The sequence below is a fragment of the Gymnodraco acuticeps genome, unplaced genomic scaffold (assembly GCF_902827175.1).
Source record: "Gymnodraco acuticeps unplaced genomic scaffold, fGymAcu1.1, whole genome shotgun sequence".
NCBI classification, from domain to species: domain Eukaryota; kingdom Metazoa; phylum Chordata; class Actinopteri; order Perciformes; family Bathydraconidae; genus Gymnodraco; species Gymnodraco acuticeps.
Genome location: NW_022990238.1, coordinates 9680420 through 9695596, shown reverse-complemented (window position 1 = coordinate 9695596; position 15177 = coordinate 9680420). Strand labels below are relative to the sequence as shown.

Genomic DNA, 15177 nt, shown 5'->3' with positions numbered 1-15177 from the left:
CGGACCCCGTGCTGATCTGGTAGGCCCATGGATGTATAATAAGAACTGGATACAGCGTGGGAGGCGGGGCCTCATTCATTCCTATGAGAGCTGCTCATTAGCGCATGATGATAAAATGGCCCAACTTTTGAGAGAGTGAAACGTCACAGATTACCCAGCATGCCTGAGAAGTACCCGTATGTGCACTCATAGAGCATGCGCAACTTTAACCAAAATGCTCGTTCACATCAAACACGTCAATTTGCGTACACGTAACAGCACCGCGCGTTCATGACAGCATGGTAATGGATGTTGTTATCATGGATTTGATATGAACGAGGCGGCAGTTAGCAGCTAGCGGCTAGCTAGTAATGATGCTAATGTACACATCAATCATTATGTACTTATATTACGCTGTAACAGGATCTAGTGATATCCAACAGAGCTTCATTTAGCATGAAATAATTATTGCACTGTATATATATATATATATATATTTATATACAGTGCAATAAGCTTCTTAGTGCAATACGAAGCTACAGGGACGTGTGGTGACACGTTATTGGACATAATTCACCTTGCTTATTGTGTTGCCACACGGACCCTTTAGTGGGGAACACCGGTAGCTTTAGCTGCCATTCCTGCTAGCTCATCAGGCAGAGCAGTGCATGTGTTAACCTCTCTGAAAGGAATGGATAATAAAGATTGGAACTCCATTCTTAATACACCGCCTCCGACTCTCTTTTCACGGCACTACACTGGTGACCCTGACTTTTCCGAGAAAGTTTCCGGAAAATTAACGAACATGGCTGAGCGCGATGTTTTCATAAAGCTGCCGGAATTCTGGGAGCACACCGCGGAGGCATGGTTCGCACACGTGGAGGCACATTTCGCCTGCCGACAGGTCCGTGACGGGGACCTAAAATACTACCATGTGGTAGCAGCGCTGGGGAGCTCCACGTCGTCCAGGTTGGTGGGATTCATCGCAGCCCCCCCACATCATGGCAAATATGAGGCGATTAAGGCCCTTCTCCTTAAGACATTTAGCTTATCTGCTAAGGAGAGGGCCCGCCAGATACTTGACATTCAAGGCCTAGGAGACAGCAAGCCATCCCAGCTAATGGAGAAAATGCTAAATCTGCTAGGGGGGGAAGATCCCCGTATTTTATTCACGGAGATTTTCCTGCGTCACTTGCCTCCCCGGGTACAGACGGCGCTGGCCAACACGCCTGTCACGGAGCCCCGTGCTTTGGCTGAGGAAGCGGATCGTTTTTTTCCTGGCTACGCAACAGCCCGGAGCAGAGACGTTAGCCGCGACGCTCAGCGGCCCACCGGCAGTCAAGAAAGCGTGGCGGAGGCCGGACACGGCTGTGGCTAGCCGGCGTGGAGACGCCGGAGAGTGCGTTTACCACGCACGTTTCGGGACAAGGGCGAAGAGATGCATCGCTCCGTGCAGCTACAAACCCCCGGGAAACGGAGGGGCCGGCGCTCAGTAGTGGCTCTGAGCGTCGGCGGCACGTGCAGGCTCCTCTTCGTCAGCGACAGCGTTTCGGGGAGCCTGTTTCTGTGTGACACGGGCGCTCAACGGAGCGTAGTTCCAGCGTCGAGTGAAGACGTCGCCCGTGGGGGGCACGGACCGCGATTGACGACGGCTAACGGCAGTCCCATTCGCACGTACGGCGTGAGGCCTATGTGTTTGTGCATCGGAGGACAGCGTTTCAGCTGGGATTTTGTGACAGCGGACATTTCTTTTCCCCTCCTCGGAGCGGATTTTTTGTGTGCTCATGGACTCTTAGTGGACGTTAAGAATAGGCGTTTGGTTGATGCCTTAACGTTTTCTTCCCTCGTGTGCACACTTGGCAGCGCAGCGGAGCTGTCAGGCTCGCTGTCAGGTGCAGACACGTTTCTCAGACTGTTGGCCGAGTTTCCAGACCTGTCGCTACCCACCTTCTCTGCGCTTACCACTAAGCATGGCGTGGAACACCACGTCACTACCGGGGGGCCTCCTGTCTACGCCAGGGCTCGGCGGTTGAACCCTTCTAAGCTGGCTGTAGCGAGGGCGGAGTTCGCAACCATGGAGCGCCTGGGCATTGTCCGCCGCTCCGACAGTCCTTGGGCTTCCCCCCTGCACGTCGTTCCCAAATCGAACGGCGGGTTCCGCCCGTGCGGGGATTACCGCCGACTCAACGACGCCACTACGCCTGACCGCTATCCGGTGCCGCACATTCAGGACTTTTCGGCGCATCTGGCCGGTACGGGGGTGTTTTCCAAGGTGGACCTGGTGCGTGGATACCACCAGGTGCCCATGCACCCCCTGGACATTCCCAAGACAGCAGTGATAACGCCTTTTGGACTTTTTGAGTTCCTGCGGATGCCTTTTGGACTCAAGAATGCCGCTCAGACGTTCCAGCGCCTGATGGATTCGGTGCTGCGGGACCTGCCGTTTGTGTTTGTTTACCTCGACGACATACTCGTCGCCAGCGCTTCAGTGCAGGAGCACCTGTCCCACCTCCGAGCCCTTTTCACACGGCTCAACGAACACGGATTAATCATCAATCCTGCAAAGTGCCAGTTCGGGGTGCCGGACATCGATTTCCTGGGGTACCGCGTCACCAAGGGCGGTGCGACACCTCTGCCAGCGAAGGTGGAGGCTGTTGCGGCGTTTCCTCGCACGCTCACAGCCCGGTCGCTCCGTGAGTTTCTGGGGATGGTGACTTTCTACCACCGTTTCATCGCCCGGGCCGCACACATCATGCGGCCGCTGTATGAAGCGTTGAAAGGCAAGACCCCCGTCCAGGAGATCAACTGGACAGCAGAGGCGGACGGCGCTTTTGCTGAGGTCAAGACCGCGTTGGCTCAGGCGGCTTTGCTGGCACACCCATCATCTACGGCTCCCATCTCCATCACCACGGACGCGTCAGACTACGCGGTCGGCGCAGTGCACGAGCAGTGGGTGGAGGGCGCTTGGCAGCCGCTCGCCTTTTTCAGCCGCCAGCTGACGCCTAGAGAACGCAAATACAGCGCCTTTGACCGGGAGCTCCTCGGACTTTATTTGGCCGTGCGGCACTTCCGTTTCATGCTGGAAGGCCGTGAATTTACGGCGTTTGTCGACCACAAGCCGCTCACCTTTGCCATGTCAAAAGTGGCGGAGCCTTGGTCGGCACGTCAGCAGCGGCAGCTGTCCTACATATCGGAGTTCACTACGGACATTAAGCACGTGGCTGGCAAGTCGAACCTGGTTGCTGATTGCCTCTCCAGGGTCGTCATCAGTGCCGTCCAGTTGGGCCTGGACTATACTCGCATGGCGGCAGACCAGGTCACAGATCCCGGCGTCCAGGCCCTGAAGGTGGAGAGCGCGGGGCTGCGCTTGGAGGACGTGGTGTTCGGCGACGCGGGCATTACTCTCCTGTGTGACGTCTCTACGGGCCTGGCGCGGCCTGTCGTCCCTGCCAGCTGGAGGCGTCCTGTGTTCGAGGCTGTGCACGGCCTGTCACACCCCGGCGTTAAACCTTCGGTCCGTTTGGTAGCGGCGAAGTTCGTTTGGCAAGGACTGAAAAGGGACGTGAGGACTTGGGCCAGGGAGTGCGTGGCTTGTCAACGCGCTAAGGTGCACCGCCACACGAAGGCCCCATTGGAACGTTTCCTGGTGCCTGAGAGGAGGTTTGATCACGTCAACATTGACCTGGTTGGTCCGTTGCCTTCCTCTCAGGGGTTTTCCTACCTCCTCACCATGGTGGACAGGACGACCCGTTGGCCGGAGGCGGTTCCGCTCGTTTCGACATCAGCCGCAGACGTTGCCCGGGCCTTCATTTCAACGTGGGTGTGTCGTTTTGGCACCCCGTCAGACATTTCCTCAGACAGGGGCTCTCAGTTCACGTCCGAGCTCTGGAACGCTGTGGCAGGCGGTTTGGGGGTTAAGCTGCACAGGACTACCGCTTACCACCCTCAGGCTAACGGTCTCTGCGAACGCTTTCATCGCTCCATGAAGGCGGCCCTCAAGGCCGGCCTTACGGACGGTAACTGGGTCGACAAGCTGCCCTGGGTGATGCTGGGCCTGAGGACCGCACCTAAGGAAGATCTGCAGTGTTCTACAGCGGAGATGGTCTACGGTCAGCCGCTGAGAGTTCCGGGGGATTTCCTCCCAAATGCATCGGCTCCCTGGTCGGCGTCGGCCCAGCGGGCTTTCCTGCGTGACGCCGCTGAGGCCTTTGTTCCGATCCCTACTACTCAGCACGGTACTCAGGTGTCCCAGGTTCCCGCAGAGCTCCGCTCGGCGGAGCACGTGTTCATCCGGCACGATGCGCACAGAGGCCCCCTGCAGCCCCCTTATGATGGGCCTTTCCGGGTCTTGGAGCACAGGGACAAGCACCTTGTGGTCGACCTGGGTGGCAAGGCCGAGCACGTCTCGGTGGACCGGGTGAAGGCTGCTCACCTGGACTTGGACCAGCCTGTGGTGCTGGCTCGACCTCCGCGACGGGGCCGCCCCCCGGCCTCGTCCCCTGTCACGGATTTAAGACCTGTTGTTCCGGTCCCTCCCCTTCCGGGGGCCGCACAGGCGGGAGTCACTTTTCCGACTCCCGTGCTCAGGAGTCGTGGGGGTCGGCGTGTCGTTCCTCCCCGCCATGCTGATTTTGTTTATGTGTGAATTCTGGGGGGGCTTGTGTGGTGACACGTTATTGGACATAATTCACCTTTCTTATTGTGTTGCCACACGGACCCTTTAGTGGGGAACACCGGTAGCTTTAGCTGCCATTCCTGCTAGCTCATCAGGCAGAGCAGTGCATGTGTTAACCTCTCTGAAAGGAATGGATAATAAAGATTGGAACTCCATTCTTAATACACCGCCTCCGACTCTCTTTTCACGGCACTACAGACGTTAATAATGTCGGTAATATTAACTTTATTTAATACAACATTTACGGTACAAGATTTAATCATACAGCCCATGTAGTATGATAATGAATTACAGCAAACATGTGCAATATATCCATTATTACAGCTCCGTGGGGTGGCAGTAAGACGATATGGGTCCGTTCTTATTGTGCATCCATGGGTAAAGATAAACGCAACTCACATTGGTTTCTCAAACAGCATCTCTGTAAACTACGTGTATTCACTGAATTTCACTCTCTGCCTTTAACGGCTCGTTGTAGCTCCAATAGCTCCAATAGCTCCAGCCCCCACCCTCCCTGTGAGCAGTGTGCTCTGATTGGTCGGGACACGTAACATGAATGTGCCGGGCGGCGCGGTCCCGTGGGTTAGATGCGCGTTCATAATGCAGAGGGAAATAACTCTCAGAATAACGTTATTAGCACATTTTTACAACTTGAGGAACGAATGTTTTTAATAAGGGCTATACAAACGTTCATACTGGGTAGTTTATTTAGTTTAAAAAAAATTATCCAACGAGTTACAGACCACTCTTTCTCCATGTAAGTCAATGGGAAAAAGTGTTTCCGGGCCTGGCAACCAAACGGAAGTGTAGTACCGCCGTTTGGCCAGCACGAATATTTTCATCTGAGTCCGGCGCACTTCCTGGGGGCTTGGGTAGGCCGTGCAGATATGGTTGTCACTGTCACTACCCGATCTGCAGCTCTGCCCGATCTGCAGTGCGCATGTGCGAGATGGTCCGCCATATTGGACAACTCCGGACGGCAACCCAAGTAGGACAACATTGACACAGTGGCTTTTGGCAAAGCTCAAAAATAAAACGAGAGAGAGATGAGTTATTGTTATTACAACGTGACTTCATTATTATTTAACAACTCTATATATTGGGTTCTTTTATTTGGGGTTAAGTACATTGTCAGAATAAGTGAGAAATGGATTTAACTTCTGTTAGACAGCTATCATACTGAATACTTGCTGTGAATGTGTGCAAAACGTATGGCATATCCGTCCGGAGTTGTCCAATATGGCGGACCATCTCGCACATGCGCACTGCAGATCGGGTAGTGACAGTCAGTGTCACTACCCGATCTGCAGCTCTGCCCGATCTGCAGTGCGCATGTGCGAGATGGTCCGCCATATTGGACAACTCTGGACGGCAACCCAAGTAGGACAATATTGACACAGTGGCTTTTGGCAAATCTCAAAAGGAAAACTCGAGAGAGATGAGTTATTGTTATTACAACGTGACTTCACTATTATTTAACAACTCTTTTTATTGGGTTCTTTTCTTTGGGGTTAAGTACATTGTCAGAATAAGTGAGGAATGAATTTAACTTCTGTTAGACAGCTATATGCCATACATTTTTGCATACATTCACAGTAAATATGTATTCAGTATGATCAGGGCCGGCCCTGACCAATTTGCTGCCCTAGGCAAGATTTTAGCTGGCACCCCCCCCCCCCCCCCACCCTAACCCTAACCCTAACCCCCCCCCCCCCCCCCCCCCCCCCAGATGCAGACACTTACACTTACTATGACTTGCGCGTGCATGGTTGTGGTGTATATTGTGTAATATTGAAGTTAAAAGCATCAATCTGGTGCACTTTGAGAGCAACATTAGGAAATCTATGGATACATCTCTCAACACCCATATGAAACAGAACTGTAAGTAGATTTTCTTTTTCTTTATGGATACTTTACAAATCACTCCCCTTTCAAACTGTATTCTTGTTTATTAATAACAACTTTTTTGTACTGTCATATAATATTTTATACCTGTTTTTCACCTATTCTCTTATTTTTGTATAACTATAATGATCATATAAAGGTGTGCCTTTACCTCACTGAGCTGAGGTTATCAGAGCCGCTCAGTCTTTCAGGAGAGAGCTCTCTAAAGCTCTCCCCCCCGCGGCCGCTTACACAGTAAATTCCAATGTTAATAAAAGCACACAGAAGCTGTGTACGTTTTTTGGGAGTTTGATTTATTTTAAATTAACACAAATATAAAATTAAAACCTATAATTGCACACTACCATTATTAAAAAAAAAGAACAATTTCACATAAACCTCTGGTTTTTACTGGGGCTGGGGCAGTTCAACTTGATTTTTGGGGGGGGTGTGTGCCATAGTTTATGGGCGCTGTACGCAATATAGTCGTAGTTCTGTTAGTATAAGATAATAAGATGTACTTTGTTGATTCAAAATCGTGAAATTGTGTTGTTATGAAATTTAAAAAATATATTTTTAATTTCTAACTTTTTTTTTTTTTTTTCTCCCCAATTTTCGGCGCCCCCTATGGGTTGATGCGCCCTTAGCATTCGCATATACTGCCTATTCAGAGGGCCGGCCCTGAGTATGATAGCTGTCTAACAGAAGTTAAATCCATTTCTCACTTATTCTGACAATGTACTTAACCCCAAATAAAAGAACCCCATAAAAAGAGTTGTTAAATAATAGTGAAGTCACGTTGTAATAACAATAACTCATCTCTCTCTCGTTTTATTTTGAGCTTTGCCCAAAGCCACTGTGTCAATGTTGTCCTACTTGGGTTGCCGTACAGAGTTGTCCAATATGGCGGTCCATCTCGCACATGCGCACTGCAGATCGGGCAGAGCTGCAGATCGGGTAGTGACAGTCACTACCCGATCTGCAGCTCTGCCCGATTTAAATGATTGTGGAACATAGCCTGATAATAAATACATATTCATAATATTTAATAAAGAAGTGTTAATTAATGGAAAAACGTCCTTTAACAGCTTAGTTGGAATTGGGTCTAACATGCACGTTGATGGTTTAGAACAGGGGTGCCCAACCGGTCGATCGCGAGGAGATTCCCAGTCGATCGCGAGATGTGTCTAAAAATAGAACAACAACATTCTGTTTTATCTTTAATGTATAATGTTCCTGTGCCAGAATAATGCACTTGAACGCATCAAAGCTTTGTGATTGGCCGGCGTGACCCCATGTGTTGGGGCGTGGCTGGTGGGCAGTGCACTATTTTCGCTGACGTTGTTGTCCGTGTCAACAGGAGTGACAGTAAAAAAGCAAAAAAGCCCAAAATATATAATTTTCACTCCGAGTGGGAGGATGATTATTTTTGTATCTATTCCAATTCAAAGTCCATCTGTCTCATCTGCAATGCGAGCGTGGCTTTATCGAAGAAGGGTCATTTAGGAGCGGCATTTCAAACAGTGCACAAACGCTACGAGACGGAATTCCCTCCTAATTCTGCCCTACGCTCCAAAAGGGGAGGGGCCTGAAAGGACAGCTAAATGCACAGCAGTCCATTTCCACCAGGCCCAACAACAAGAGCAAGGCTGCTACCAGAGCATCTTATCGTGTCAGTCACGTTCTTGCGAAACACATGAAGTCTTTCAAAGACGGCGAAGTTGTGAAAGAAGCATTCCTGGAGGCTGCCGATGCGCTTTTGGGGGACAGTAAAAATAACAGTAGCATTTCAACAGGTTTTTGATATAATAAAAACTCAAGTTAGATACCGTTATTAATCAGCTGTAAGTTTTAGTTTGTTTGAACTTATTCATTATAATTATTGTACAAAATGGTATAAGAATGCAAACATTAAGATCTGTTCCGTTTAAATTGATTATAGTCTATTATCAATTCAGGTTAAGAAACTAGTGTTGCTTGCATCCTATTTTAAAAAGGCATTTCTTTTTATAATCTACTAAAATGCAACAAAAAATGGTTCGATTCTATTAATGTTGTCTTTTTTATTGCACTGTTGCAGCAGATTCCTGTGTAGCTTCAGATCTGAGTTGTCTTATTAGTAAGCCTCATTTATACTTTTGTAGCAACACTATTTTTATATAATGGCAAAGAAAGGGTTCAGAGTATTTTCTCTTTTTCCTGTGTCATATGTGGCAGCACTGTTCAATGTTTCTTGAAAACATTACCCACTGTAGTATGTGACGTGTGAATAAACTCCAACTCTGTATCAACAACACGGTTGTGTAACTTCAGTTAAATACTTGTATGTGTGTAGATTAGAAAGAGGTAAGATAAAGGAAGGATCTGCAGTATTTTATGAAGTATTAATCGTACGAAGGTCAGTTTTATACAAGTAGAAGTGTGTATTTACCTGGTAGTAGGCTGTCAGTAATGGCTACGCCTCTCTATTTGGACTGGTAGATCTCGGCAGACTGGCAACTTTAAAAGTAGCTCTCGGTTCAAAAAAGGTTGGGCACCCCTGGTTTAGAAGAAAGAATCATTGAATTTAATTGTTCAAGGTTTATGGCTGAAAAGCATTCTAGTTTACTATCTAGTGTAATATTAGAACTTACGTTTCCGGGAGCTGTTGATAACACTATACTGGTCAAAGGCAAGAGGTCATTAATTTTGTTTCTAAGAGTAACAATTTTAACATTAAAAAAGCACATAAAATCCTTACTACTGAGTGCTATGGGAATAGAAGGCTCAATAGAGCTGTGGCTCTCTGTCAGCCTGGCTACAGTGCTGAAAAGAAATCTTGCATTATTCTTATTCTCATCTATTAATGAAGAGTAGTAGGCTGCTCTCGCTTTACGCAGTGCTTTCTTATATTCATTGAGAGTAATATGCCAAATTAAACAAGATTCTTCAAGTTTAGTGGAACGCCATATCCATATCAAGTTGTCTCGACTTTTTCTTTATTTTGCGGGTTTCGACATTATCCCATGGATCTAGTCTATGTTGTTTTATTTTCTTCTTTTTCAAAGGAGCAACAGAGTCTAATTTTATTCGCAGCGCATCTGTAGCACTATCAACAACATGATCAATTTGGGGTGGTGTACATTTTGTATACGTTTCTTCTCTTACAGACATGCTATCGAGTTAAGTATTGGTGGAATCTCTTCCTTAAATTTGGCTATAGCACTAACAGATAGGTTTCTGCTGCAGGAGCTTTTTGTAGTCTAGTAACAGTACTTCAAAAGTTACTATGAAATGGTCGGATAAAGCAGCATTATGCGGTTCGACTAATAGTTGCTCAATTCCAATACCATAAGTCAGAACAAGATTGAGAGTGTGATTATAGCAGTGGGTTGGTTTATTTACACTCTGACAGAAACCAACAGAATCTAATATAGAGTTAGATGCAACAGTAAGGCTATTTTTATCGTCGTCAACGTGAATATTGAAATCACCTACGGTAATTACTTTATCTGTTTTGAAAACTTAAGAGGATCGGACATACATCTATTATCTTTCTTTTAACAAGTCCTTACCACAACATTAATAACTCCAGATGTGATTGATTATTAGAGGGAACTACAGTATATGAAAAGACAAAGAAGGGGGATGTAAAAATTAGTTGTAAATGTTACGGTAATAGTTGGCACGATGCTCTGCAGCTCTTTTAAACTAGTGGTGAATTAAATAATGGAGCACATCAGCCAAATGGATTTTTTAAAACCTGGCAACCGAAATGATGTTCTTACAAATGAGCTCTTTTTATTAATGAGCCATTTTAGTTTTTTTTCTCCAATAAAAAATATAGACATAACAAGGCTTTAGGGTCAACTCTCTATTCGTCCACCACTATCAAATATGTTCCTTTTGTAGCATGACAAATGCTTTTCTACATATTGGGTTTAGATAATGTAAACAACAAAGTAATGGGAAGATATTACAGGTGAATAGGAAGAACATGTGAGCAATCTTTCAGTGACACACGAATAATATTCTTATGTGCAGGTTGACCAACTAGCTTATCACCTAGACTACACACACAGTGAGAGTTGCCTTCGGGTGCTGTCATACAGCAGGGCATCGTACACTGTCACCCATCAGCATCTGTCTTTCGTGTCCACCCATCTTAAATTACTTTGGCTGCTCACTGTCAACGCGCTCAGTCCTCCTCCAGCCTCCTGTCAGTCTTTCTGTCACACAGTTAGTTAGTCTCTCTGTCAGTCAGGTAGCCGGGCAAGCCGTTAGGAATCCAGGGCGTTCCTTCCTAATGTCCTTCAATCCAGTGGATTGTTTGTCAGAGAAAGAGGAAAGAAGAAGTGTGGAGATATATAGAGAGATTTTGGTCTAGTGAGACATAGTGAAGTGGAAAAAATATGCCAATGAATAAGCAAATAGCCTGAGGGACTGAGAGAGAGGGAGACAGTGCGATGTCAATTTAGGGAGGGAGAGCTTACTGTCAGATTTAAAAAAAATAAGAATGTGAGAAAGAGAAGTTAAAATGACCAGAGTTTACTCTAGACAGAAAATGTGATTTGCGCTAGAGAGAGAGGAAGAGTGAAAGCTTTTTGTTTGGAGAGTGAGAAAGAAAAACTGTTAGTTTTAGAGACAGAGAGAGACGGAGTGATAGATGGCTGTTTGCCTCGTGTGCGGCTGCCAGTCATTACCTAGCCGGCCTCAGCGGCAGGTTGGCAGCGCCGGCTCTAATTGAGGAGGCCGCTGGCTCGGAACAGCAGACAAAGAGGCAGGGCTAGCTTTCCTCTTTGATGGTCCATAAATTAGCCTGTCACTCATTACATCCTGGCATGTGGTTGGGATCAGAAAACACAATTTCCAAACTAATTTGCATTTGTCATACATTTATATAATATAAAGCAAACGCTCATAAAGCCTGGCTATGCTGATTATTTGTTGTGTTTAAAGTGAACACCACACACGTACGCTGTGAACTTTCCGATGATCCCTTTACAATGAGAATACAGCAGAATAATGAATATATTCTTCAGCATTGCATCAATATCTATTAAATCAGAGTGGCAGCAGCAAGTGTCTTGTTTAGAAAACAACACAACTCCTAAAGCCACATTCCCACATTCTTATATGTGCACCAGCTCATCAAAAACAGCTGTGTCACTCTCATCATGTTCTTGCTTTCCCTCTGGGTATTGGAAAACAAAACGTTGGACATTACGAGGCTGTCACACCATGACAGCTATTGATCAGGCTGCTCCTGAGAGACAGCTAGATAAACTTCACATCAGCACCAGGGAGAGGGTTGCTGGGTATTTGTTGCCGTCTGTTAATGACCAATGAATGCCGGGATATGTGGGGAAAAAAGAGAAAGAGGAGGTGAGTAGGTGGATGTTGTAGGGATGCACAGATGCCACCGCTAAAAAGATGTCACATGGTATTAGACTTGCACGGCGCTGTCATCTTCACAGGTGACAACAGCTATCTCCATATTTCACGCTTCCACTTACTTCCTCCTCTCATGTCTCTTGCCCTCGCTGTCATGCCTTCAGGTAGCACCCAATCTCCCCCCCACCACTTTTTCCCAACCATTTATACCCACACCAACCCCACTGCTTATCCACCCCGAACCAACCCGGCCAGCTGCGGTGACAGCGCCGGCATGCAACAGCGAACACACTCTGCATGATAATCACAAGTCGCTCACCTCTTCTGTAGTTTCCACCCACCTTCCCATCCTCAAAATCACACACACCATGTAAACAGATCTCGATGCACCGACAACATTTCTGATACATCTTTCACTTCTAGTATAGAAATCCAGCATTGAAACTTTTAGTATTTGCAGAAATAAAAGTGGCTTTAGCTGAGCAGAAAAGTGCAGAGCTGTAAAAAGACAACACCATTTGGTGTGACAGATTGACCTTCTCTTCTCTCCAGGGTCCGTCAATCATCACCATAGATACTCGGCTCTCGGCAACTCAGTAAATACCATAAGCACGTCCACCGGTGTTAACTGCACATTCAACTCATGAAGAGACACAATCATGCTTGAGATCATTTCTGCTGACCTGAAATGCATTAGTATCACTTGCAATGTAGCAACTGGAAAAAGAGCGAATATGTTAAAGTCATTTTAACCATGACATAGTTTCAAAGGGTGTCAAATTATGGCCATCTCTCAGCTGCCTGAACTGTGTGACCAATAGAGTGACTAAACTCTGGATAAGCACTGTAGGTGACTTTATGTTTTTCAGGTCGAGAACTCTATTAATTTACTATTAGGTCTTAAAAGATATCTGCAGTGAGGTGAGCTAGCTCTGTGATTGACATGTTTTCCAATAACTTGCCTTAGTTCATGGTTTGGAAAGCCTGGAAAAGCCCCCCCCTCGGAGCACCAGGCCCGCCTCCCACTTTGCAAAACCCTTGGCTTGGTTATTTTTCAAAGAATACCATTTTATAACGTAATACTACATTAATGCCTGGATAATGTTCCTCTGCAACACGTTTCTAGATTACGCTACACAGATTGTTGTAACCAGAGGCATTATGCTTTGACACCTGTTGCAAATAAGTAGTATAACAATGTATTTTCTAGTAGAGAGGTTTGTAAAATTAACAATGTTGCAGAGGTAGAATTTACCACTGAGAGATGTGACCATATTTTCTTACTCCAGTGGAGTTTTAACATATCGTACAAAACGGTTCAAAAAATCATTGCTGAGGCTGACTGATGTAAAAGCTTGGAGCCCTTCCCATGTATCTAATTAGCCCCAGCTCTGGCATGCCAGCCAGCAGACCGATGGTTGGCATGAGGCAGCAGGACAGCCCAGCTGCCCCCGTGTCCTCTTCTCTGCCTCGGGGGGTACTTTCTGGGTCCACTGCTGCCTCGCTGAATGACGAGAAACAGAAACCTGGATCAGAGGGGAAAGGTAGCTCTCACCCTGCATAACACTCTGTCAGAGGCAATATTTCATGCTTAAAGGGAACTCTCCATCAGCAATCTGATCTCCTCACTGCTGCCACGCTCCACATTCACACTTGCAGTGTAACCCTGTAAAACAGCGCATTCACTACAACATAACAAACTGACTGCAGCATCATGAGTGGGTTATTGATATGCAAGTTTGAAAATACAAAATATAAATGCACAGTAAGGACAGCGGAAGAGCTCTTGTTATTTCTGGGTGCACAGAGGGAAGAAAGATCAAGGCGCAAGCCTTTTCCCACGATGACGGCACGAACACTGCAGCTCCAGCGTGCATTTGTGCCAAACTGGCGAGTGCAGGAGAGGGGGAAAAGAGAAACAAGAGATAAAGGCAGAGGAAGACGGAGAGAGAGGCATGTGTAACATTATATGGATAGACTTTTTGAGGAGAAGGAGTTAGAGAAGGAAGGGGGAGAAAAGGGTAAAAAAGGGGAAGTGAACTAAGAGTGGGCGAGCAGCAGAGAGGGAGCAATTTAATGCTGTAATTAAGTTCCTGATAGCACCCTGGGAGATGTTCTTTGGCTTGGCTCCAGGACAGCTTAGCGTTGCACCAAGACTCTTCAACCCACTATCTATGCTTACACACACACACACACACACACACGGCATTTGAACAAACTCAAATTTAATACGCGCCGGCTCTCTTTGCTCTCGAGCCAATTCCGAATCCCCGAATATGTGTCAGCTTCACCAAATTATGCATTGACAAGAAGAGACACAAAGGAGAGCAGACTGGCAAGAGGGATGGCTGTGAGAAACCATCACTTGCAGTCACTCTCCCGTCGCTCTTACTCACACTGCCGTGCACACGAGGCAGCTGCCTTGACAAGTGCTAGCAAATCATCCTTATGAGAGCACAAATGGAAACCTGTGTCAGAAAATACTCCTTTTCTTTTCCTTAATGTTAACAGTGCTCCTATCATGCTTCTGCCACCTGAAGCCTGTCAGAACCTTTCCACCACACCTGGTGTTTCTTCTTATTCACTCGCTGCCATGGCAGGGCATATGTATGTCTCAAACATTTGATGCTGACCTGTAAGACAGTACGTTTGACAAGAGGGCTTGCCGAGTAGTTATGACTGTGGATAATGGCAGCTTATTTCCCCATCTGTGCATTCTTGTCAAGTGGAAAGGTGCTCAGTGAGAGAACGAGAGAGAACGAGGTAGGACTACAGAGAGAAAAAGGATGACAGGGATAGAGGAGTCAGAGAGAGAAGGGGAGAGAGAGAGAAGTCACAGGCAGTACACCCAGCCTCTCTCCTACAGCCCCATTCCTCGCCTCCTTCAGGCCAAGCGGAGCAGCAACACGAGCGATAGGATTTAACTGAGGATACCGCGCATCAGTAGGATCTGAGATTTATCGGGGATTTGTCACCAAAAGACTGAGAAAAAGAGGATACATAAGTTGTCATTACAGAGACAATAGAGTGGAACAAATCAATTGGAATCTGTCGGGGCTGATTCTGCTCTTAACAACTACAGGACGCGTCTGGTTCGCACCTGTCCTCCCTCTCCGGGGATAAAAGTGCGTAAAATATTTACCGTTTTTTACGCACGGTGACTCGAGCTGGAGAGACTCGTATACGGTCCCGGACGCACGATGTTGATCGGTGAGTGTTGAACACCTTCAGTACTTCACTATTTACCGGTGATGATGTGGCTGCGC

At 46.9% G+C, this 15177-nt stretch overlaps 1 protein-coding gene across 2 annotated transcripts in view; it reads left to right on the top strand.

Moving 5' to 3' along the window:
- Nucleotides 1–15177, top strand: part of znf385c (zinc finger protein 385C) — a 175593-nt gene that overhangs the window by 114647 nt on the left and 45769 nt on the right. The window contains exon 1 of one of the 2 annotated variants that reach the window (XM_034220316.1): nt 14567–15121. The exons of the other annotated variant lie outside the window; for it this stretch is intronic. Within the exon in view, the coding sequence (XP_034076207.1) occupies nt 15112–15121 (10 nt within the window). The 5' untranslated portion in view covers nt 14567–15111. Of the gene's footprint in view, nt 1–14566; nt 15122–15177 lie in introns of those variants that run through there. 2 annotated transcript variants of the gene reach the window in all.